At 55.8% G+C, this 21,207-nt stretch overlaps 2 protein-coding genes across 6 annotated transcripts in view; one reads left to right on the forward strand and one right to left on the reverse strand.

Annotated features, from left to right (window-relative positions):
* Positions 1-21,207, forward strand: part of BIK (BCL2 interacting killer) — a 24,071-nt gene continuing 2,864 nt past the window's right edge. Inside the window, exons 1-4 of one of the 5 annotated variants that reach the window (XM_029205861.1) lie at positions 6,691-12,599; positions 13,836-13,943; positions 14,677-14,776; positions 15,398-19,323. In XM_029205861.1, coding sequence (XP_029061694.1) covers positions 12,457-12,599; positions 13,836-13,943; positions 14,677-14,776; positions 15,398-15,478 — 432 coding nt within the window. In that variant the 5' untranslated portion in view covers positions 6,691-12,456 and the 3' untranslated portion in view covers positions 15,479-19,323. The other 4 variants (XM_029205862.1, XM_029205860.1, XR_003791163.1 and 1 more) reach the window with 4 other exon arrangements.
* MCAT (malonyl-CoA-acyl carrier protein transacylase) overlaps positions 20,574-21,207 on the reverse strand; it is an 8,194-nt gene continuing 7,560 nt past the window's right edge. The window contains exon 4 of the mRNA XM_029205859.1: positions 20,574-21,156. Coding sequence (XP_029061692.1) covers positions 20,737-21,156 — 420 coding nt within the window. The 3' untranslated portion in view covers positions 20,574-20,736. The remainder of the gene's footprint in view (positions 21,157-21,207) is intronic.

Genomic DNA, 21,207 nt, shown 5'->3' on the forward strand with positions numbered 1-21,207 from the left:
TACGCTTCCCGGCTCGAGAGCTGCGGCCGCCGCCACCGTCACCGCCATTGCCACCGCCGACGCGAGGTGAGTCCGAGACCTGCCCTCGCTGCTGTGACCCTAACTCCGCTGGCGTCCGCCCCTCTGCCCAGCCCGAGCCCGGCAGGTAAGCGCCCGGGGGCTGCCCTGGGCGCCGGCTGTAAGGTGGAGGACCCGTACCCAGGTTTCCCTGTCCCGGGTGTTACTCGCGGGCGACGTCTGGGGACCCCGGCTCCGAAACACCTCCTCGCTGGCGGGGGCTCCAGTTCCCGGTTGGCGACCGTGGCAGCCGGGGCCCCTGCGGGCCTCAGTCTCCGCATCTATGCAATGGGGCGGCCCCTCTGCGCCGCGCCCCGGGAACCCGGCGCCGCATCGCCCCGCTCCTCCCTCCTGCGCGGCCTCCGGGGCCGGGCTCCCACGTCCTCGGGGGACGGGCCAGAGAGCGGGGCTGCCAGCCCAGGGCCGAGGCCCAGGGCCGAGACGGTACAGCCGCGCGGCCACCAAAAAACGGAAGATGGCGTCGAGCACCGGTCCCCGCCGACCCCGGGGCGCCCCGGAGCCGCGCACCTTCGAGGGGCCCGAGACCGGCCGGACTCGGGACGCGGGGAAGTCCGGAACAGGAACTGCGCGCCGAGCGGGCGCGGTGCCCTCCTCCTACCCACGCCCAGTGCAGGTGCGACCCGCGGGGAAGGCGCCCGGCTCGCTTGCGTAAACCGGGGACCGCCGGGCGCCGCGGCGCTGTAGGGGCCGCCGGGCGCGTTCTATCCGGTGACCAAGAGGGGTCCAGCCGCCAGCCCCGCGCGGCCCCAACCAGCCCTGGGGGTGGGTGTGGGGTGCCCCGGGCTCGTTACCTCCTGGGTGTGAGTCGTTTTGTAAACCGTTCATTGTTACTGTAATTTTCGCCAGGAGGAGCCACCCTGGGGGCCGGGTGTTGCTGCTGTTGCTCTTGCTGCCGCTGCTGTTTTTCAAGCACCCATGTGGCTTGGTTTTCTGCGCAGGCTTTGCTCCAGCTGCCCAGGAAGGGAGGAAGGGAGGAAGGGAGGGTTATCGGCTTCATCCTTACTACGCTAGGGAGGGCTCTGTGCTGGCCAGCCTCCAAGGATGGTAGGCCTCATTTTACAGATGGAGAAACTGAGACATAGTTCAGGAGGCATTATGAGCCGTTTCCTGGAAGCCAGGCCAAACTCTCCACGCAGCCATTTTCCAGCTGTGTTGTCTTAGACGGGCTACTCCACCTCTGAGCCTCGGTTTGCTCATTCTGTAAAATGGGTCCACGAGGTTTCCCAACAGGGACGGAGGAACACCATCCCCAAGTGTTGGTGGCTGTTACTGACTTCTCTGGAGTTAACACTTTAATCTTATTTCTACTTATTTTGGACATGCCCTTGGAATGGGTCCTTAGGAACAGCACTTTTTGGGTGATTTGCACCTGATCCCTAAATGGCCTGGATTCCAATTTTAGCACCTGGCTGCTGGTGCTGCTTGTCTGTGTACCCCCCCCATCTCCCCTCCCTTCTCATTCCAGGATTTGGGGATTTCCCACCATTTTAACCTCAAGGTCACTGTGGCTTCTTCAGCCTTACCAACATTAGACTGTACAAGTTTATTTTTGCTTGGGTTTGGTTTAAAATGCCTGAGGGGTCTGGAGAGGGTGGCTTCCAGAGTGTGGGCTTTCAGGGAGTGCCTCAAAATGTCCTAGCGTGGGGAACTTTTTTTTTTAATTTCTTTTTGGCTGTGCTGGGTCTTCGTTGTGTTGCTGCGCGCAGGCTTTCTCTAGTTGCGGTGAGCGGGGGCTACTCTTCGTTGTGGTGCGCAGGCTTCTCATTGCAGTGGCTTCTCTTGTTGCGGAGCGTGGACTCTAGGTGCGCGGGCTTCAGTAGTTGTGGCACGCAGGCTCAGTAGTTGTGGCACACGGGCTTAGTTGCTCCTCAGCATGTGGAATCTTCCCAGACCAGGGATGGAACCCGTGTTCCCTGCATTGGCAGGCGGATTCTTAACCACTGCAAGGGTGGGGAACATATTTAATCTATCTTCTAAGATGGCTGCCAGGTGGTCTTTCTTCTTCTTTTTTCTGGTGGAACTATGTCAGCAGGAATATTTCTCCAAGCATCAGGGATTCTGTGTGGCCTTGCATGGCAGGGTGTGAGGCCTAAAACAAATGGAGTGATGTGCTTAGCAGCATGGTCTTTGTGCATGTCAGACTCATCATCTCAACTCAGTTGCTTCCTTCTCCGAGAAGTCTTCCCTGACTACCTGATCTAAAACCACAGCCCTCCCACTCTTCCCAGCGGTCCCTCTGGCCTAGTACCGTTTTTTTGGATAGGTAAGAAGTGGATTTATTTAGAGAGATACACATTCCATAGACAGAATGCGGTCCGTCTCAGAAAGTGAGGAACAGTCTTGGGAGAAACACTCCAGAGTGTGGGCTGGCCTAAGACTTGACTATACTGTCTTCAGGACACTCAAGACAGTGTGGGAATTATGTGTGCTCACTTCGTGTGATTTACACTAGCCTGTAGTTCCATTAGAAGAGGAATTTAGAAAGGTCACACTCATTAGAGCATCTCCAGTGCCCGTCACAGCCTGCGCACTCTGGGAAGAAGCTGGTTAGAGGGTTGTATGTGTGTTTATTGTAAATTTTCTTAAGTGCTTAGTAGGTATAAAAACTGAGCTGCAAAGAGAGCAGAGAGCAGTGTTATAGTCCCTTTTTTCATTTCCAGTCCTCTAGTAAATGGAAGGGGGCACACCGCGAAGGGCTCCATCCATCGGTGGGTCTTGACCCTGACCTCGGAGGTGTTTTCCCCTCTCCCTGGAAAGCATCCTGTTTTCAGTGAACCCATTAAGTTTGTAGACAGTTAATGGCTTCTTGCTTCCCCTGCCGTGGACATACTGGATCCCACGAGAGTCCGGCTGTTTTTTTCTTGGCTCAGAACAATTCCAAGGGGTTTCAAGGAAGTTCCCGGCACGCTCGGGATTTTGTTGTCGGCGGCCACCAGGAAGCCTGCAGCGGGTCTGGAGTGGACGTGTGCAGTTGTGGCTTTGTCCTGCCGCGGGTTGGTTGGGGCCGGGCCCTGGGTGTAAGCAAATAAGTCCCCGGTCCAAGTCTGTCGCTGGCCCCGAGGCAGGCAGGAGAGGCCCGGCCTGGGGGTCAGGGCACTGGGGCGGCTCGGGGAGGGCAGCTGATTATCCCAGTGTCAACATTAGGATGTGACAACACAGAACACCCGCTGGGCCTTGTCAGGCGCTGCTTGGTAAACCTGTTTTTCTGGAGGTGGGAGAAGACGGGGGGTCACCCAGAGTCTGACAGGAGATGCAAGGTCTGGGCCGGAGCGGGCAGCCCCACGTGGCTATCTGGGGAGGGTCACTTGTGTCTGGCTTGGACCTCAGAGGAGGCTCTGAGTCCCGGCAGGGAGATGGGCCGGATTTCCCGTGTGCCAACAATGACGCATCCGGGAAATCCCAGCTCTGACACAGGGTGGGCATGCGCCTCTCCTGAGCTCCAGGCTCACCAGACGAGAGCTTCCCATTAGTGAGCGCTGACTGTATACCATGCATGCAGCCTCTGCCTCCTCTCAAAAGGTGAGGCTGTCCAGTCCAGGGTGCCCCAGCCAGGAGCTGACTGTCCTGTGAGCCCAGTTCCCTCATTCTATTGGACATTGTACTGTCTGGTTCCCACTGGGCTGTCCCCGCTCACAGGGTTCCTACTCCGAGCTGGGGCAGATAGACAGGTAAACATTTAATGAGAGCGTAATGGGCTAAGTGCCTAATCCAGGTCTGTTTACACAGGATGCTGGGTACGGAACAGATAATTCTGTCCTGGAACGAGGTGGGTTCTGGGCTGGGCCTGGAGGAAGAAGCAGGTCCCTGATGCCAACCTGGGGAAGGCAGAGGGAGGGTGTAAAGGTGGGGTTGAGGGTGTGAAAAGGTGGGAGTGGGGAGCTGAGATCTGTCCCAGGGAGGAAATGGGAGCCCCCAAGGCTGCTGACTGGAGCGCTCTGTGACAGGATCTCGTGAGTGGTTGAGACGCCACAGCGCTGGAGGGAGACCCAGAACTGAAGAAAGCAGGGCGTAGTCCTTCACTTAAATTCTTCTTAGGAACTTTAATTGAAGTATAGTTGATTTACAGTATTGTGTTAGTTCCAGGTGTACAGCAAAGTGATTCAGAAACAATATATATTTTTAAAAATTCTTTTCCATTATAGATTATCACAAGACACTGAATGTAGTTTCCTGTGCTATACAGTAAATCCTTGTTTATTTTATATATGATGGTGTGGGGACTTCCCTGGTGGTCCAGTGTTGAAGACTCCGCGGGGTAGCGGGTTCGATCCCTGGTCGGGGAACTAAGATATCCCGCATGCCGCCTGGCGCGGCCAAAAAAAAAAATAGTATATGATAGTGTGGATCTGTTAATCTGATACTCCTAATTTATCCCCCCCTTCCCCTTTTGTAACCGTAAGTTTTCTGTGTCTGAGTCTGTTTTGTAAATAAATTCATTTGTGCTGTTTTAGATTCCACATATAAGTGATATCATGTAATATTTGTCTTTCTCTGTTTGAGTGTGATAATCTCTAGGTCCATACATATTGCATATTGCTGCAAATGGCAATACTTCATTCTTTTTTATGGCTGAGTAATATTTCATTGTGTACACACACACACACACACACACACACACACACACACACACACCATGTCTTAAAACCAGTCATGTGTTGATGGGCACTTGGGTTGTTTCCATGGCTTGGCTATTGTGAATAACACTGCTATGAACATTGAGGGTGCATGCATCTTTTTGAATTTGAGTTTTCACCTTTTGTAGATATATGCCTAGGACTGGGATTGCTGGATTCTATGGAAGCTCTATTTTTAGTTTTTTAAGGAAACTCCACACTGTTTTCCATAGTGACTGCATCAGTTTACATTCCCAAAAACAGTGTAGGAGGGTTCCCTTTTCTCCACACCCTCTTCGGCATTTACTGTTTGAAATGCATGCTTCTTAAACGGCAGACCCAGGCGGTATCTTGGCACCTTTCCTTTCTAATGGTGATGGAGAAGCACAGGGGTGTCAACAGGACTTGGTCGACTGGGATCCCTTCCGACCTGGCCTTCCAGGGTCTCGTCACCATGTTTCCCCTGCCTTTTTTCTGTTCAATTCATTGAAGTGTGTATTCTTACAAAATACCACAAGCTGGACGCTTCATAAGCCACAGACATTTATTTCTCACAGTTCTGGATTCTGGAAGTCCAAGGTCAGGGTGCCCCAGACTTCCTGTATCCTCAGTGGAGGATGGGGAAGGGAGCTCTCCTGGGCCTCGTTTAGAAGAGACGAAACCCACTAGCAGAGCCCTCATAATCTGTTTGCCTCCCAGCGGCCCCACCTCCTTTTCCCATTACTGGGCATTAGGTTTTCAACTGAGGAATTTGGGGCGGGACAGAAACTTTCAGACCTCAGCAAACTGGTTGAAAACCATTTCAAAATTAGTTGTCAAGAGAATTATTAATCTTTTACACTTTCTCTACAGTTTGTTTGTTTGTTTAATGGATATTTGAGCAGGAAAGGACAGAAAAGAATCTGTCCCCAATGCTTGTTTTACAAGTGAAGAATTAGGGGTCCAGAGGGGCTAAGGAATTTGTCCAGAGTAGCACAGCCAAGCTGGAGCAGAACCCAGGTGTGCGCCCAGCCCAGGGCCCCTTTGCTACAGCGTTTCCATTCATAAATACTGTGTAAGCAGTGAGAAGTCAACAGCTGCATAAACAGCAGGTCCTTAGCTTGCTCTTGTCTCACAGCTAATCGTGACTTCTTTCCACGCTACCCAGAGGCCCCAGCTCCTTCCATTTGTGCGGGGCCAACCTGCCCAGGTGGGGAGGAGAAGGGGGCGCTGGCCTTGCATCGTTCTTTCCGCTGACATTCCAGAGCTCATCGGGCCAGGCGCTGGGGACCTGGAGCCCAGTCAGCCCTGAGCAACTCCAGCCAAACTGTGACCTTAAACTGTGGCCAAGGGTGTGTCCTGGGGTTGAGGCCAGATTTAATGTAGCTCCTCCCGCGTATGTGTGTGACAAGCCCTTCCCTGTTCCAACCCTGAGTCCTGACGGAGGCTGGACTCTAGATGCAAATAAAAAGGGTGTGGGGTTACTGAGCGGTAAGCACCAGGCCCAGAGTGGGCAGCCTTTGCCTGAGGCCACCCCAGCCGGAAGCCAAGCCAAGCCTGGATCTCTTGCTCGGTGGCTGGCAGTGTTTGTGCCTGGTCCCAGGTGGCTCAGGCCAGCACCTGTGCTGGGGTTCAAGGTGGAGGGAGGGCTCCGGTGCTGCTGCGGCAGTAGGACTTGAGGGGGGTCCCTTCCAAGCTGCAGCTTTCTAACTCCTGCCCACCCCACAGGTGAATTTCCAACCTTTTGCTTGAAATAACCTTTCCCTCTCCTTACTTTCCTCTCCCTCTCCCTCCTTTCTTTCCTCTCTCCTTGTTCCCCAGGTATTTCTCCTTCACTTAAGGGAAGTGAGCCCCACCCACATCAGACCAGCTGCTTGGGGCATCTGCAGGTTCATAAGTCTGGACCTCTCCTGCCAGGTGGGGAGGGAGCGGTGGTGCAGGGGCGGGGAGTGGGGCTGGGAGGGGTTGGATGCCTGATTCCTGAAACAGACCTTTAAGACAAACATCAGTATCTCAGACCGCAAATTAAAGCTATGCACTTGAAACAGTTGCTTTTGCTTTATTTTTTGAATCAGTGATACCAGCACATGTTCAGGAAGAGGAAAACATTTATAGTAAAAATTCAGTCTCCTTCCTACCTTTGTCCCAGAGAGGACCCTTCCCCTCTTTACTAATCTTCTTTCTCCTTCGGGAGATGCACTCACGCAGGTGGAGGTGTTTGTCTTTTCCTCTTAACCCCTGTAGCAGCACAGTTAAGTCGTGCCCCCTGCTGTGTGCATGCACCTTCAGGATCTTGGCCCAGCAAGATCCTGCGAGGTACAGGCCGGCCTCACTGGAGGACGCATTTCCAGAAATCAAAGGGTTGTGTGCATTTGTGACTTTGGTAGAGACTGTCAAACTGGCCCCCAGAGAAGTAGGGGCTAGCTGTTTCCCATTCCCTTCTGGGTCTGTTGATTTCTTAACCAGCTGTGGAGCCCCTGCTAGGTGGCAGAAAATGGGCAACAGTGGTATCTTTTATTCCTCTGAACAGTCCTGGAGGCTGTGCCGCTTCTGTGCTAGAGAGCCCTCTCTGGTTCTGGTCACACAGCCGTGGCAGAGCTGGGACTGGAAGCTGGGTCTGTCTTGCTGAGGTCAGGGCTTTTCCACTTGATGCTTTGAGCATTGGGTGCTCTGTAAGCCAGGGCATTGCCCTGCTCATGGAGGGGGTGGGAAGCCCCAAAGGAAAAGACTGCGGGCCAGGGCTTTCCAGCTGGATCCACCCAGCAGCCACTGGCCTGGCACCCAGGACTGCATTTACCAGATGGCTCTGATGTGGTCCCAGAGGGGTCATCACCTGTTCCTGCTTTGCTGCAAGGCCTGCAGGGACAGGGGGAAGGCTGGGCTTCGGGCAACTGAGGGTCCCCCCTCCAAAGAGGGGGCAGCTGTTCCCATCTCAGTGTGTGTGTGGAAGAGACACAGCCAGTGACACTGCAGGCTGGCTGGTCCAGAGCCTGCCCTCCCTTCCAAGCCCTGCAGGCGTCCTCACGGCTGTGGGGACAGCAGTTTGCATCTGGAGCTCTGGAGGAAGACGGGTCCCCACTGCGTGCGCAGGAGGGCGTGTGTGGGCTGCAGCCTGGGTGGGTGTGCCTTCCTTTCACCAAAGAAGGGTTTTAAACTACTCATTTGCAAATATGCTGGAAAAAAATAGATGCTTGAAACCAGTCCAGGCTCCTGGATCTGCAGCTGCAGTGACCTCAGTACTTGGCTTTGTTTAGTCATTCGACAAGCATTTATCTGCTCTGTGTTGTGTGCCAGGAAGCAGAGATTAACAGTAAGGGCAGTTTCTTTTTACTTTTTTCTTTGGCCACACCATGTGGCTTGCGGTATCTTAGTTCCCCCACCAGGGATCGAACCCGGGCCCCCTGCAGTGGAAGCTCGGGAGTCCTAACCACTGGACCTCCAGGGAAGTCCCAGCTTCTTTGTGTCCCCCGTGAAATGGCTATTGCTAGCGTCCTCATTGAGGAGTGAGTAAGCTTGGCACAGAGGTTGACTTACCCAAGGACACCCAGCAGGGACCAACAGGGATGTCAAAAGGAGACTGAGGATGGCCAGTGGCACTGCCCAGGCAAAGACTAGAGGCTTGGCACGTCTGGGCACGTGCTCTGTAGTGTGGTGGGAACCAGGTCCAGGATTGGGGTGGCAGGGCTAAGGCGACCAGGGGGAGAAGAGGGCCCTGGTAATGGTGTAGCATGTCTCCCGAGGGGACTGGGGAGCTAAGAGGGGTTGGCAGGGTCAGATTTGAGGCTGCTGAGTGGAGATCAGATTGGAGACCCCAGCAGGAGCAGGGCCAGACAGGAGGGACCGGCCCTGGGCCTCCACTGGGGTGATGCGGTAGCTGGGAGGGACCAGAGCTGGCAGGCTGCCATAGGGACCCTGCCCCCAGCCCTCTGGCCACACTGTTCTCTCGCTCAGATCTAGAGGCCCAAGGACAGCCTAGGCCTGACCGCTGATTCTCCTCCATTGATACCAGCCAGAACCTTTGCATTGGCTAGAAGCAAGAGGGCAGAGGACTTGGATTCAATCTTCACTTCTCTGACTTAGATACGGGATTAAGTGGGGAGCATTTTAGAGTTAATCCATGTACAGGGAGGGCTTAAATCACTGCCTGACAATAGTAGATACCCAGACATGAGCCAGAATTATAAGACAATTAGTGCTTGTTCTTGCCTGGAAGAGGAACCCTATTATCTTGGGATCATTATCCCCATTTAACAGGTAAGGAAATTGAGGGTCTGGCCCAAGATCTCACTGCAAGCGAGTGGGTGCGTTAGGGCGTTAACCCAAGATTCCCCCACCTGTCTTGGAGCATCCGTGCAGGGCTCAGGTGATGAGCAAGGGGGGGAGAGAGTCTGGTGTCTTCATTCTCTCCCCAGGCCAGCCCAAGAGAGGTCCGGAGGGGTCTGGGGACCCACCTGAAGGTGCAGACGCGGGTCCTGCCCCCAAACAGTTCAGTCTGGTTGGGGAGGCACCACTCCATTGCTCAGCCATCCGTGGAGCTGGTCAGACACAGCACAGGCCTCACCCCCAGCCTGGCCAAGCTGCCAGTAGCCACTGTCCCTGGTCAGGCACCTGCCTGGTAGGGCCCCTCATCCCATTTGGTACACAAGGTGCCCAGGGATTCTAGGCATGTCTACTGGGGACGAGGGATATTGAGACGGTGGGTCAAGGTGAGGTTCAGGCCATGTGCCCAGTGAAGTCCCCTTGTGACCCCTTGGGAAGGGGTGTCCACGGGACCATAAGCCATCCCTGGGAAGAGAAGAGCCCCGTGCTCAGGGGGCTGGGGAGGGGGTGGAGGGGTGAGGGATCAGGGAGACTGATGCAAATGACATCAGTCTCCCTGATGGGGCAGCTTTCCCTGGAAAATAGCCATTTGCATAGACACCCTGGGGCCTGGGGCCTGAGGGCAGCAAGAGCTCCTGGTCCCAGTTCCTGAAATGCCAGCCTAACACAAGGTCAAGTTCACAGGGCTTACAACCTGTGCAGTGTTAAAACCTGTCTCCATTTATCTGGGTCTTTTTAAGTCCGTTAATGGAATTTAAAATTTTTGTCCATAAAGATTTTAAGCATCCTTTCTTAAATTCATTCCTGATCAAAACCCTTATATTTCTGTAGATGTATTTATTGTCTATAATATTTTCTAGTTGCCTTGAAGGAATGCTGTTTTTTGTATGTTGATCTAGCTTGTTAAGACTCATTTACAATTTTCTTAAGGTAAACCTAACTTAATTGAGCCCACCCCGCCCCAAAGTGGTGTCCATACACCGCCCCAACCCCGCGGGGGTCCGGGGCCTGGGAGTAGGATTTGTGACCTTGGTTCAGCCTCCCCTAATCAAAAGGGGAAGGGATGAAAGTCACCCCTGGCTACAGAAGTGGCTTCAAACCATACTGGTTTTGTCGTCTTACTTTTTCCTCAAGGATGGCCGGTGGATCTAGATTCACCTCATGGCTTTTCACCTATACCCAGCAGTCTCTAGAACAAATGTGTGAACATTTAGGCACCCAGAGTGGTACCTCTGCTGGGTGTGGGGTCTTAGGAAAGTCCCCGTGACCCTCCCTGCTGGTTTGGGGGAGTCGCTGGGTCAGGCCTGCTCTTAACACTTTGCCTGCAGGTGCCCTCAGCAGGTGGCAGCACCCTTCCCCCAACCCTGCCGGGGGCCGCCCTCCCTCCACCCACCAGATCTGACCTGACAGCTCCTTTCAGCCCACAGGGGAAGGGGCTGTCCTGACAGGTGCGGGTGGCATATGTCAGGCCGGGGCTCTTTTGTGGCCTTTGTGGCTGTGTTTACACATCTGATCTCTCCAGCCCCAGCTCCTGCGGACCTGCCTTTCACACTGAGCTTGCATCTGGAACAGATGTAAAACTGTTTCCCTCTCAGGAAACTGAAACAACCATCTCTCTTTGATACAAATTCTGGGCATTTATTCTCTCTGGAACAATGCTGTCCTTATGTGGTTTTCTTTCTCAAAGGCCAGAGTGCCCCAGACCCCCCAAATACCTGTCTGCGCCCTTGATGACATCATGTCCATCTCTGCATGCAGTTTGGATGCATTGTGGAGAATAACTTGTCCAGACTGGCCCCGAGACACCTGGAGGACCCAGGAACCTTAGCCTGTGTGCCCACGAGCCCCTGCCCTGTCTTTCTTTGCATTTCCAGCCGTCACCCTTTAATGCTGAAAGCACGTGGTAAGCGCACGCGTGCTTGTTTAGCTCCATGTCTCTGTGCCCGTGCACGTCCTGCCTGTAGTCCACTTGAGGGATGAACGCTGGTCCACTCTGGCCTGGGGAGCAGGAGACTTGGGTGTAAGCCAATTAGTTATTAATACAATTAATTTTTTTTTGGCCGTGCCCCGCGGCACGTAGGATCTTAGTTCCCCGACCAGGGATCGAACCCGTGCCCCCTGCAGTGGAAGCGGGGAGTCCTAACCACTGGACTGCCAGGGAATTCCCTACAATTTATTATTATTATAAGAATAATGGACTGAAGTACAGAGGTCATAACAGTGCCTGTTCCCCCCGTGTTCCAGGCTCTGCTCAAAGTACTTAAAGGAGATTCCTTCATTCCCCAACAGCCCAGTGCGGGGGGGGGGGTACCTTACAGATGAGAAAACTGTGACATCACACAGCTGCTGAGTGGAAGAGCTGGGATTTGAACTCAGGCCCTTTGGTTCTTCATTCACTATATTCCGGACTGAAGGCTGTTTGATACAGTGTGGGGTAAATTCTGGTGAACACGGTCACAGGCCTCACCGGCTATCACAAGCGATGATGTGAACATGTAAACACAGCTGCCCAGGCCGTGTCTGCTCCCTTTCAGCCCCCATGTCAGACTTCTGAGACCTCATTGACCAGAACTGGGTTACATGCCCACCACTAGCTGCAAGGCGTGCCGGGAAAGTGAGAACAGGAGTGTCAGACTGCCTTAGATGAACACAGATCAGGGCCACCCCAAAAACTAGTTCTATTAGCAAGGAGCCAGGGGAGTGGAGAGGTGAGACATCAAGCGAAGAAAGGAGGTTATAAAATACTATGTAAGGAGTGATCCCATTTTTTTTTTTTTAGGTTCTCATTAGTTATCTACTTTATACACAGCAGTAGTGTATATATGTCAATCCCAATCTCCCAATTCGTTCCCCCCCGCTCCCTGCCCCAGGAGTGATCCCATTTTTGAAAATGTGTGTGCTGTGAATATGTCTAGAAACTGGCAGTATCCCTCTGGGAGTTGGGATTGTGGGTGACTTTTCCTCGTGTAGCTTGCATTTGCTTTTTCTGCTCGAGGGGCATAGCAATTGGAACCTGGCAGAACCCAACGAATTGGCTCTCCTGCTGGAGCCCAGCCTTAGGCCACTGTGACACCAAACACTTGGGTTTTTTAGTCTGACTCCAGGCCTCTTGGGGGCCAGTATTAGAAACATACGTTTGTAGTCTGATTTGCTCTTTTTTTTTTTGGCCGTGCCCCACAGCTTTCCGGATCTTAGTTCCCCGACCAAGTCCTAACCACTGGACCGCCAGGGAACTCCCTGATTCTCTTTTCACAAAAAAAAAAGAGAAAAAGGCAAGGGCGCTTATGAGTCTTCTCCAAATCCCTGAGGGGTGTATGACAGAACAGAGAGGCACGGTGACTTGCCCAGAGGCACACAGCAAGCATACACAGCAGGATTCACGCCGGGGAAGCTAGGGTAGAGGTAAGGTGACTAGTGAGTGACACCCCAAAGCATCCAGTCTACTTCTTTTTTCTCCAGAGAAGAAATGTATCAAGCAAGACCCCTCTCTAGGAACCTCTTTTTGTACACCTTCCTGCAAAACCATGGCCCTGGCTTCCTGGATGACCAAGGTGAGGGGCTACCCGGCGTGACCAATATCTTGGAGTTCCACCCTGTCTCCCCCTACAGGTAGGTCCCAATTGCCTCTGGGCCCCGCCCACCCCCATTCCTGGTCAGTGACCGTGGCCAGGTGGTTAGCAGAGTCTTCTGGGTTCTCCAGACAGGGCTGCAGAGTGGAAATTCCCCGGGCGTGGTCACGCAGGCAGGTGCCCTGGGCGAGGCAGCTGTGCTCTGACAGCAGCTCACAGAGGGGCCCCTCAGAGCACCCAGCATATTCATAGTCCCAGGATGGCACCGGCCATCAAAATGACTCAAGCTTGTGGCCTTAAGACAGGGTGCCTCCTGGCCCTCAGGACCACAGTCACCTCAAGGCCTCTTAAGAGATGGATTCAGTTTTAGAAAGTCAGAAGGAGGCCACTTCAGATGCAGACCTGACCCAGTTGTCAGGGCAGCCAGGAAGAGATTGTCCCAGCATCAGCACCAGGGTTCTGGATGCTTCCCCCTGCTTTAGGCCTCAGGAATCACTTAGCCGTTAGGTCCTGGACTTGCGGTTTGGGACTGGTCGGGACTTTAGGGCTGGAGGGACCTGAAAATCTGCCACCTGCCCTTCCACGCTGCATCTGTAGATGGAGCCCGGGGCAGTGTTGTCCTGACTTGAACCCAACCCACTACCTGATTGCCGGCCAGCCCTCCCTAGCAAACCCCTACCCCAGACTGGGCAGATAGCCAAGGCTAGGCTGGGAGGGGCTCAGGGTCCTGGGAATTCCCAGCCAAGTCACCGGGATGGAATGTGGGCAGCCCGCTGAGAGCAGAGCTGAAGCTGGCCCAGGTGCCCGGTGGGCGTGTGCACGGCCCCGTTTCCATCAGGGACTCATTCAGTGAGAATGGGGGGCCTAGACAGGGGCCAGGTAGCCCCCCCTTTCTGAGAAGGGGTGGTGCCATCAGAGGTAATCTCAGGATTGGGGTCCAGGGGACATGTGCCAGGGTCCCTCCCAGGGTTCTCTGGGGCACTCAGTCATCCTGGGAGGGGAAAGGGAAGCTGACTGCTGTCACAGGCTCTCAGTGTCTCCCTGCACTCCCACAAGGGGGGGGGCGGTGGGCACAGGCTTCTCCTGGGCAGCCCTCTCCCCGGGGTCTAGGACTTGCACTCCAGGGGAGGGGACCCCACGGGCTTCTTCTGAAGCAAAGTGGGAGCCAGAGGAGGGGTGTGTGAAGGTTCCCTGCCCCCGAACCTCGCGACGAACCTGTCGGTCTGGGGCTGTGGGTCACCAGCGCAACAGCTAGCTCCCTGTGGCCTCCCTGCAGTGACGGCCCCCATTACTTGGCCATGCAGCTGGCCTCCATTGCTGACGAGATGGAGCTGAGGCTGCTGCTACCCCAGTTCGTCGAGCCCATCCGGATGACCGTGTACAGGTGACGAGCCCCTGCCCGGCCCAGGACCCCCACAGACCAGGGCTGGCCCCCGGTGGCTCCGCTCCTGGGCAGCCCTGAAGCCCGCAGCTCCCCCTTCCCCCGCTGGGTCCCAAGCTCCTGGAGTTGGCCTGGGCCACAGACCCCGGCGCCTTTCTGTCCTCCCCTCATCGAGCCGAGGTAGCCCCTTTCCAGCAGAGCCTTGACTTAAAATGACAGGAATTGCCGAGTGAGCCAAGACGGAGCTCTGTGCCCAGCCGTGTGGGCGGAGCCTTCTGCATGGGACGGGCTCTCGCGTGAGGACTCAGCTTCCGGGAATTGCCGGCTTCCTTGCAGGTTCTCGGAACCTCACAGAATTGCCCAGGTGGGGACGGACAGACCCTACCACAAAAGACCGGGATGCAAGCTGACACGGTCCTTTGGTCTCCGGGGAGGCAGCCTTCCTCTGAGGAGCCCGGGCCTCTCAGAACACGGCTCCTCCTCCCCTGGACCTGCCTCTGGGCCGGTGGGCAGCGGGGCGTTGCCCTGGGTCCGGCTCTGGGACGCAAGTCCAGACCCCTAGCAGGATGACTTACGGGACCACAAACAGCCCACGGAGAGAGGCCTCTCATTGGTGGAGGCGCCCAGGGAAGGGGGATAGGGTGACAGTTGTCACCTACAGCCAAGGCCGTCTCCGCCCCTGTTCCTGTGTAATGGCCCTGCCCCCCTTTGTCTTACAGCTTGTTTTTCCCTACAGCCACATAGGACTGAGGGACGTTCTTAGAAGTTTTATGGTGGCTTTCACTAACCTCAGGGAGAACAGAAGCCTCTGGAGCTTCCTGACCCTCAGGGACAGGGTAAGCCTTGATTCCATGACCTTGACTTACATTCCTGCCAGTGGTGCCAGCTGCAGAGCAGCTGCTCCACAGGGCACACCCTCTCTGGATGCCACAGTCCGCACCACTCCCTACTACCCGGTCCTGCCTGCTTCCCCCGTTTCTGCTGCTGCCTGGTCCCAAAGGCCTCTGGGTTTGAGACTCTGGCTTGTGGACCAGATGCACGAATCCTTGCCTGCTTCCACACCTGAGCCGTGCTTCTCCCTCTGCCAGGAATCGCCTCCATGCGGCAGACTGGTGGCTCACAGCGGCTCCTTGTCCTGAGCAGCTTCCCTGACTGCTCCCCTTCCCTCCCCGCCAGCACAGCAGAACGGCCCCCACACCAGTTCCCGGCAGACAGGCAGCCCCTGGTGGGCTGGCCTCTGCTCCTGCCGTGTCCTCAGGGCCACTGGCCTCTCCTACCCCTCCTGTGCCCCTCGGCTTTCTGGTCACCTCGCCCCAGACCCCCCCCAGTTCTGAGCAGAGCGCTCCCCCGCCCTGCCCTCGCCTGCCTTGTCCCTGCTGCGGCCACACAGCGGGTGTGGAGCGAGCAGGCCTGTTGCAGGCTGGAGGTCCTCACTCGTCCCCACCTTCATCCCGCAGGTGTCCCCCAGCCCGTGGCCCGAGCTGGCGCTGTCCCTGCTGCTGGTGGTGACGCTCAGCTGGGGGCGCCGCCTCCACTGACCCGCTGCTGGCCCGCGTGGGGTGGGGCTGGACCCCCGCCCACCCCGCCACCACCCTGGAGGTGGCCTTGTCGGTTTGGCTGGCGTTTAACTGTTTTCTATTGCCCCTTTTTTATATTTAAACTCTGAGTGCTGGGACACTGAGGTTCATACTAGTTTTTCCCTTGTTTTTGTAAGAGAAATGAATTTATTTTACCTCTGGGGTCGTTACTGGTTAATGACCTGCTCTCCTGGCCCCGGCCCGCTCTGCGGGGGCCTGTCCTGAGGAGGAGTCTCCCTCTCTGGGGTCGGTCAAATAGTGCGCAGCGGGGGGAGTGCTGGCCACACCCCCGTATCCATGATGCCCGTGGTAAAAAGAATCTGCTGGAATAGATTTCTGCGGGGTGAGGAGAGCTCAATAAAATGTTGGTTTCCAGCCAGCCTCTGGTACTCTGCGGGGGTTTGCAGTGTGGGCTGCATTTTGCCTGTGGGGTTGGGGGAGGGCAGGGTGTGCTCCTGGCCACCTGTGCACTCGCGTACCACACAGCCTCCCGGCTCCTTCCTGCACCTGCAAATGCTGGCGTGTCTGGCCCAACACAAGCTGGTTCATCCCTCCTTGTCAGCCTTAGTGCCTGAAGTCTGCCATTAGGGATTATTTCCTTTGGGCTGTCAGTGCCTCCTATAACTGGGCTGCCTGCTCTCCTCACATCTGCTTATCCAGCGCTTCCTTCTGGAGCAGTGCAGTCTGTGGGGATTCTCGCAGCAGTGTGGTGAGAGGGGGCTGGGCAGGGGGCACCAGGGGCAGGATGCCAGGCCTCCCACCCTGCAGGCTCGGCCCACCCCAGACCTGGACCCAGCGCTGTTTCTAGATCCTGCCAGGCCCTTTTGCCTCTCCCCACCCAGTCCCCTACCTCATGCCAACCGTGGGCTGGGGTGAGCCACCTTCTTCCAGCTCCCCCACCCACATTCCTCTCCCCCAGCCCAGCACCTCCTGCAGCCTTGTCTTCCTGCCTCCTCCTGGGCCCAGGGTTGGGGAGCCTTCCCTGCCCTCCACTCAGCCCCGGAGCTGATCCAGCAGATGCAGCTGCCTCTCCTCCTTCCAGCCAGGCTGGTCAGACCCTGCCCCCACTCCAGACCCCGCAGGAGATGCATCCTGCCCACTCCCCCAGCACCTTCCAATCCTCATGACTGAAGGGACCACGCGGCTCCCAGGCCTTATGCCACAGCTCCCCAACGTCTGGCCCTTTGCAGCTTTAAGGCCTGACTTCACTCCCTTTCCTGTGTAAGGGGTGTCACTATGTCGGGCCCTCAGAACCTCACAGGGTGAGCCCAGAATCTCCCAATTCCCAGGCAATTGCTTGGATGCCCCATCTGTGGCAGGCTGCTTCATCTGGAAACGTCACTTTCTATCCCAGACAAGTACCCCATCCCCACCAAGCTTATAGACCTGGAAGTGACCCCAGGCCTCACCCTGTGTGGATGTACCAACTCCAAGGCCCGGGCACCCACTGTAGAATCAGAGTGGCCAAGGATGTGGCAAGGCTAAAGCCAGAGGCACCTCTTCCAGGAAGTCCTCCCTGACCACCCAGCTTGCTCCATCCTGAGCTCTCAGGACAAACTGGCCACCCAACCGTGTACCCACGTGGTTGCGGCCAGGGTTGCCTGTGGCTTCTCAAGGAGTGCGGGGCTCCTCAGGGAGGAGGCAGACTGGAAACCCTACATGGGGCCCCCAGGTGGTAGCTGATGCTGGCTGGGCAGTGGCCCCTCCCTGCAGGAGTCTGGGGGTACATTCCCCGGGATCATCCTGTCCTGGGGTTTGCAACATTCTTCCCACCCATGGGTATCAGGCGCCCCCACTGTACTACATCAGCTCTGGGGCAGGTTCTGGGGATGTGAAGACAGCATGGGTGCCTGCCTCAGATCTCACTCATTTTAGGGAAGGAAAAAATGCACATAAATCAGCCAAGAGTATTGTTGGATGTGTTCTGAGGGCCCCAAAGGACAGAGAAAATGATGGGGCCTGCGGTGGGTGAGAAAAGTCCTCTCTGAGGAGGGGCTGGGGGATCCGAACTGCAGTACAAAGGCCCTGGGCTGGGAGACAGGCCTGGGCATGGAGGCAGACTGGCCAGCTCGGGGCAGTGTCTGACCCACTGTGTCTCCCAGTTCACACAACCCTGGGGCCTTGCTAGCTTGCTACAGCTTTAGCTCCCACACGGTGCTCGACCTCCTGAGCAGATGCGGTTCCCGCCATTTGGGCCAGCACTTCAGTCTCACCTGCTCCAGACAAGCCCACCCGACTAGGGGGAAACTGAGGCCCAGAGGTAGGGGACTTGAGCAAGGGGACCCAGGCTTCCGTCACACCAGGGTCCTCCCGCCCCAATCAGTCAAACCCGCTCTGGCTGCTCCACGTGGCAGTTTCCACAGTAGCGGAAAGATGCTCAGCCCTTAGGAGCTGAGAGTGGCTTCAATCTGAGTCAACAGCAGTACCAGAAAGCACTCTCCAGTCCCTAAAAGGAAGAGCCAGAGGCCTGTCCCTCTCAGGCAGAGGGCAGGGGTCACCCACTGGCCTCATGATTCCTAGAGAATTTCACCCCCAACCTCCTGCAGCAGTTCTGTGGCAGGCCCCGGGGCACTGCCGCACGCAAAGTGGACACACAGACCACAGGAGGGGAGCGGTGCCCAGTTCCAGGTAGACCTGGGGAGTCAAGTGGCTGGAAGGAGAAGCAGGCCAAGGTTCTCCATGGACATGGAACCAGAGATGTGGTGGCAGGTGCGAGTCCCAACTCGGGGTGGGCTAGATCCTGCGGACCAAGGACAGCACTGGTAGCTTCCCCAAGGGCACAGGAACTGTCCAAGGTCCTGCCAAGGAACAGGATGTAGGGTCCACCATGGCCCCCAGGCCCTCACCCTAGGACTCCTCCCAAAGCTCCCTTCACAATCCCCCGCCTCTGTCACTTGTCCAGATTCAGGGTCAGCAGGGGCAGGGCAAGGGCCTGCCCACCCAACCCTCCAGGGCTCCTGAAGTAGAGATGCAGCCCTGCCCACCTGCGTCCCTGAGTTCCCTCCTACTGGGCAGCCCTTGAGGCAAAGAGCTATGTCCAGAGGAGCAGTAAGGCCTGCAGACCCGCCCTCCACCGCTCCTCCGGCTCCCTTGCGTGGGGCTGTACCCAGAGCTGCCCGCAGACCAGCCAGACACCCACAGCCTGGGCCGTGCAGGGAGCTTGCTTTCTCAGAGCTCTCAGCAAAAGGGATTCCAACAGCCTCAGCATTGTTTAAAAACAATAACAAAGTTCTCTGTGAAGGTTTGAAATTTTCTAAAACAAAGTTTGAAGAAATATAATAGTTCTTTCTTCATTGTGCTCCAAAGAGCACGCAAACCCAGGCCATGCTGAAAATTGGGTTCTGTGGCAATATACGCAGTGGTTCTCAGCGTGGAAGGGCTGTGGGAACGTGTGGGCATGTTTGGGGTCACAATGCCCGGAAATGCTACTGGCGTGTAATGGCTAGGGGCCAGGACAGCTGCCCACAAGCGCGGGACAGTCCCATACAATGAAGACCAGTTCTGCTCAAAGGCCAACAGGGCCCCAGTTGAGAAACACAGAACTAAAAATGAGAAACCCTTAGGAGTTTGGGGTTTGAGTTTGAATCACTTTGCTGTACACCAGAAACTGATACAACACTGTAAATCAACTAGACTTCAATTAAAAAAGAGAAACCCTACCCAGGGCTTGACATGTGCCTACACAACAGCAACATTTAAAGACAAGCTCAGGGGACTTCCCTGGTGGTCCAGTGGTTAAGACTTCCCCTTCTAATGCACGGGGTGCAGGTTCAATCCCTGGTCCGGGAGCTAAGATCCCACATGCCTCGAGGCCAAAAAACCAAAGCAAAAGAGAAGCAATAAAGACTTTAAAAATGGTCCACATCAAAAAAACATAAAAAAGGGCTTCCCTGGCGGCGCAGTGGTTAAGAGTCTGCCTGCCAATGCAGGGGACATGGGTTCAAGCACTGGTCCGGGAAGACCCCACGTGCCGCAGAGCAACGAAGCCCGTGTGCCACGGCTACTGAGCCTGCGCTCTAGAGCCCACAAGCCACAACTACTGAGCCCGTGAGCCACAACTACTGAAGCCCGCATGCCTAGAGCCCGCACTCCACAAGAGAAGCCACCGCAGTGAGAAGCCCGCGCACTGCAATGAAGAGTAGCCCCCGCTCGCCGCAACTAGAGAAAGCCCATGTGCAGCAACGAAGACCCAATGCAGCCAAAAATAAAAAATAAATAAAAAAAAAAATCTTAAAAAACCCCCCAAAAAACAAGCTCAGGGATTTCATTCCCAATATGGTTTTCCTACTATTGCTGGATAATGAAAAAAATCACCCAAGAAGTTTAGAATGACTCGTATTTAATATTGATATTAGGAGCAGAGAGTCTGCGCCCTGCTTCTGGTGTGGAGCAGCTGAGGACAAGCTCTGCGGGTGGGCCTGAGCCGAACCAGGCCCTGGGCACACAGCAGGCACTCCATGATAGCAGTCTAAAGGGATGACTCGGGGTGGGGGAGGAAACAGGGCTCTCAGCCGCCCTCCCCGCACCACTCCCGCCTTGCTAAAGGACCCTCTTCCCTACCAAGGCAGAGGCCACTCACTCCCTGGCATACAGCAGGCACTCAATACTTTCTGTGTGGTAAGTAAACAGATGGGGCCCTGGGTCTCCCAACTGTTGAGTGAAGGGGTGGACGGAATGGCTGCCAAAGCCCACTGGGTCCTAAAGCCCTTTAACCTCAGTGACAAAGGAGCTAAGGCTTTGGCTGTGTGTGGCCAGAGGATGCTGGAGCAGCAGAGGAGCCCGTCTGCCACTGGTCAGCCTTGTGGCCATGCCACCTGCCCACGGCACCCACACGGCAGCAGGCCAGGCCTTCCCAGTCCCCAGAACACACCTGCCAGCCAGGTCGTTCCCGTCCCTTGTACAGAGGAGCCCCTGAGCCCCCGAGAGGCGGAGGGGCCTGCTCAAGAGGCAGGGCAGGAACTCACCAGTCTTCACAGAACCGTCACGGCTGCATCTCTCCCCGGCACTCGAACGTGTTTCAAGGGGGGAGAAATGGACTGTGTCATGTAAAGAAATACTCGTTTTCAGTGCTTTTTATGTGGCGCTCAAAGCACTCTGCAAACAATCCCTCCTGATCACTTGGAGGCGGCGGCCTGGCTGGGCTCGGCCCACTGGAGCCCCTTCGGCCTCCTCAGCCATGCGCCCTCCATGCCAAGGTCCTCGGGAGGCCCCTACAGGTTCTAGTACAGGTCCTCGTCAGCCTCCTGCACCTCCACATGACTGTAGGACCTCCAGGCCTGCAGGTTACAGCTCTTCAGGATGGTTCCCAGCTGCTTCCCAGGTCCTACTTCAAAAGTTTTGGGGAACTCGGTGCCTTTCTTCCTCTCATATACGGCGTGCATCGTCTGCTCCCACTTCACCGGGGAGACCACCTGCCGGACCAGCAATTTCCGGATGTGTTCTGGATGCATGTATCTACTCCCATTAACGTTTGAGTGGACGGACACCAGAGGCTTCTTGACATCAATTGCCTTTAAAACTTGTGCCAGGGGCTCCAAAGCTGGCTCCATGAGGCTGGTATGGAACCCACCGCTAACTGGCAACATCTTGGTGCGTCTGAAGTGATACTTGGAGGAATTCTTCTGGAGAAACTGCAGAGCCTGGAAGCAAAAGAAGGGAGGTTTAAGCCAACCAAATCTTAGGGGAAGAAA

Source organism: Monodon monoceros, unplaced genomic scaffold (assembly GCF_005190385.1).
Source record: "Monodon monoceros isolate NGI ecotype Baffin Bay Population unplaced genomic scaffold, NGI_Narwhal_1 Super_Scaffold_6, whole genome shotgun sequence".
NCBI lineage: Eukaryota > Metazoa > Chordata > Mammalia > Artiodactyla > Monodontidae > Monodon > Monodon monoceros.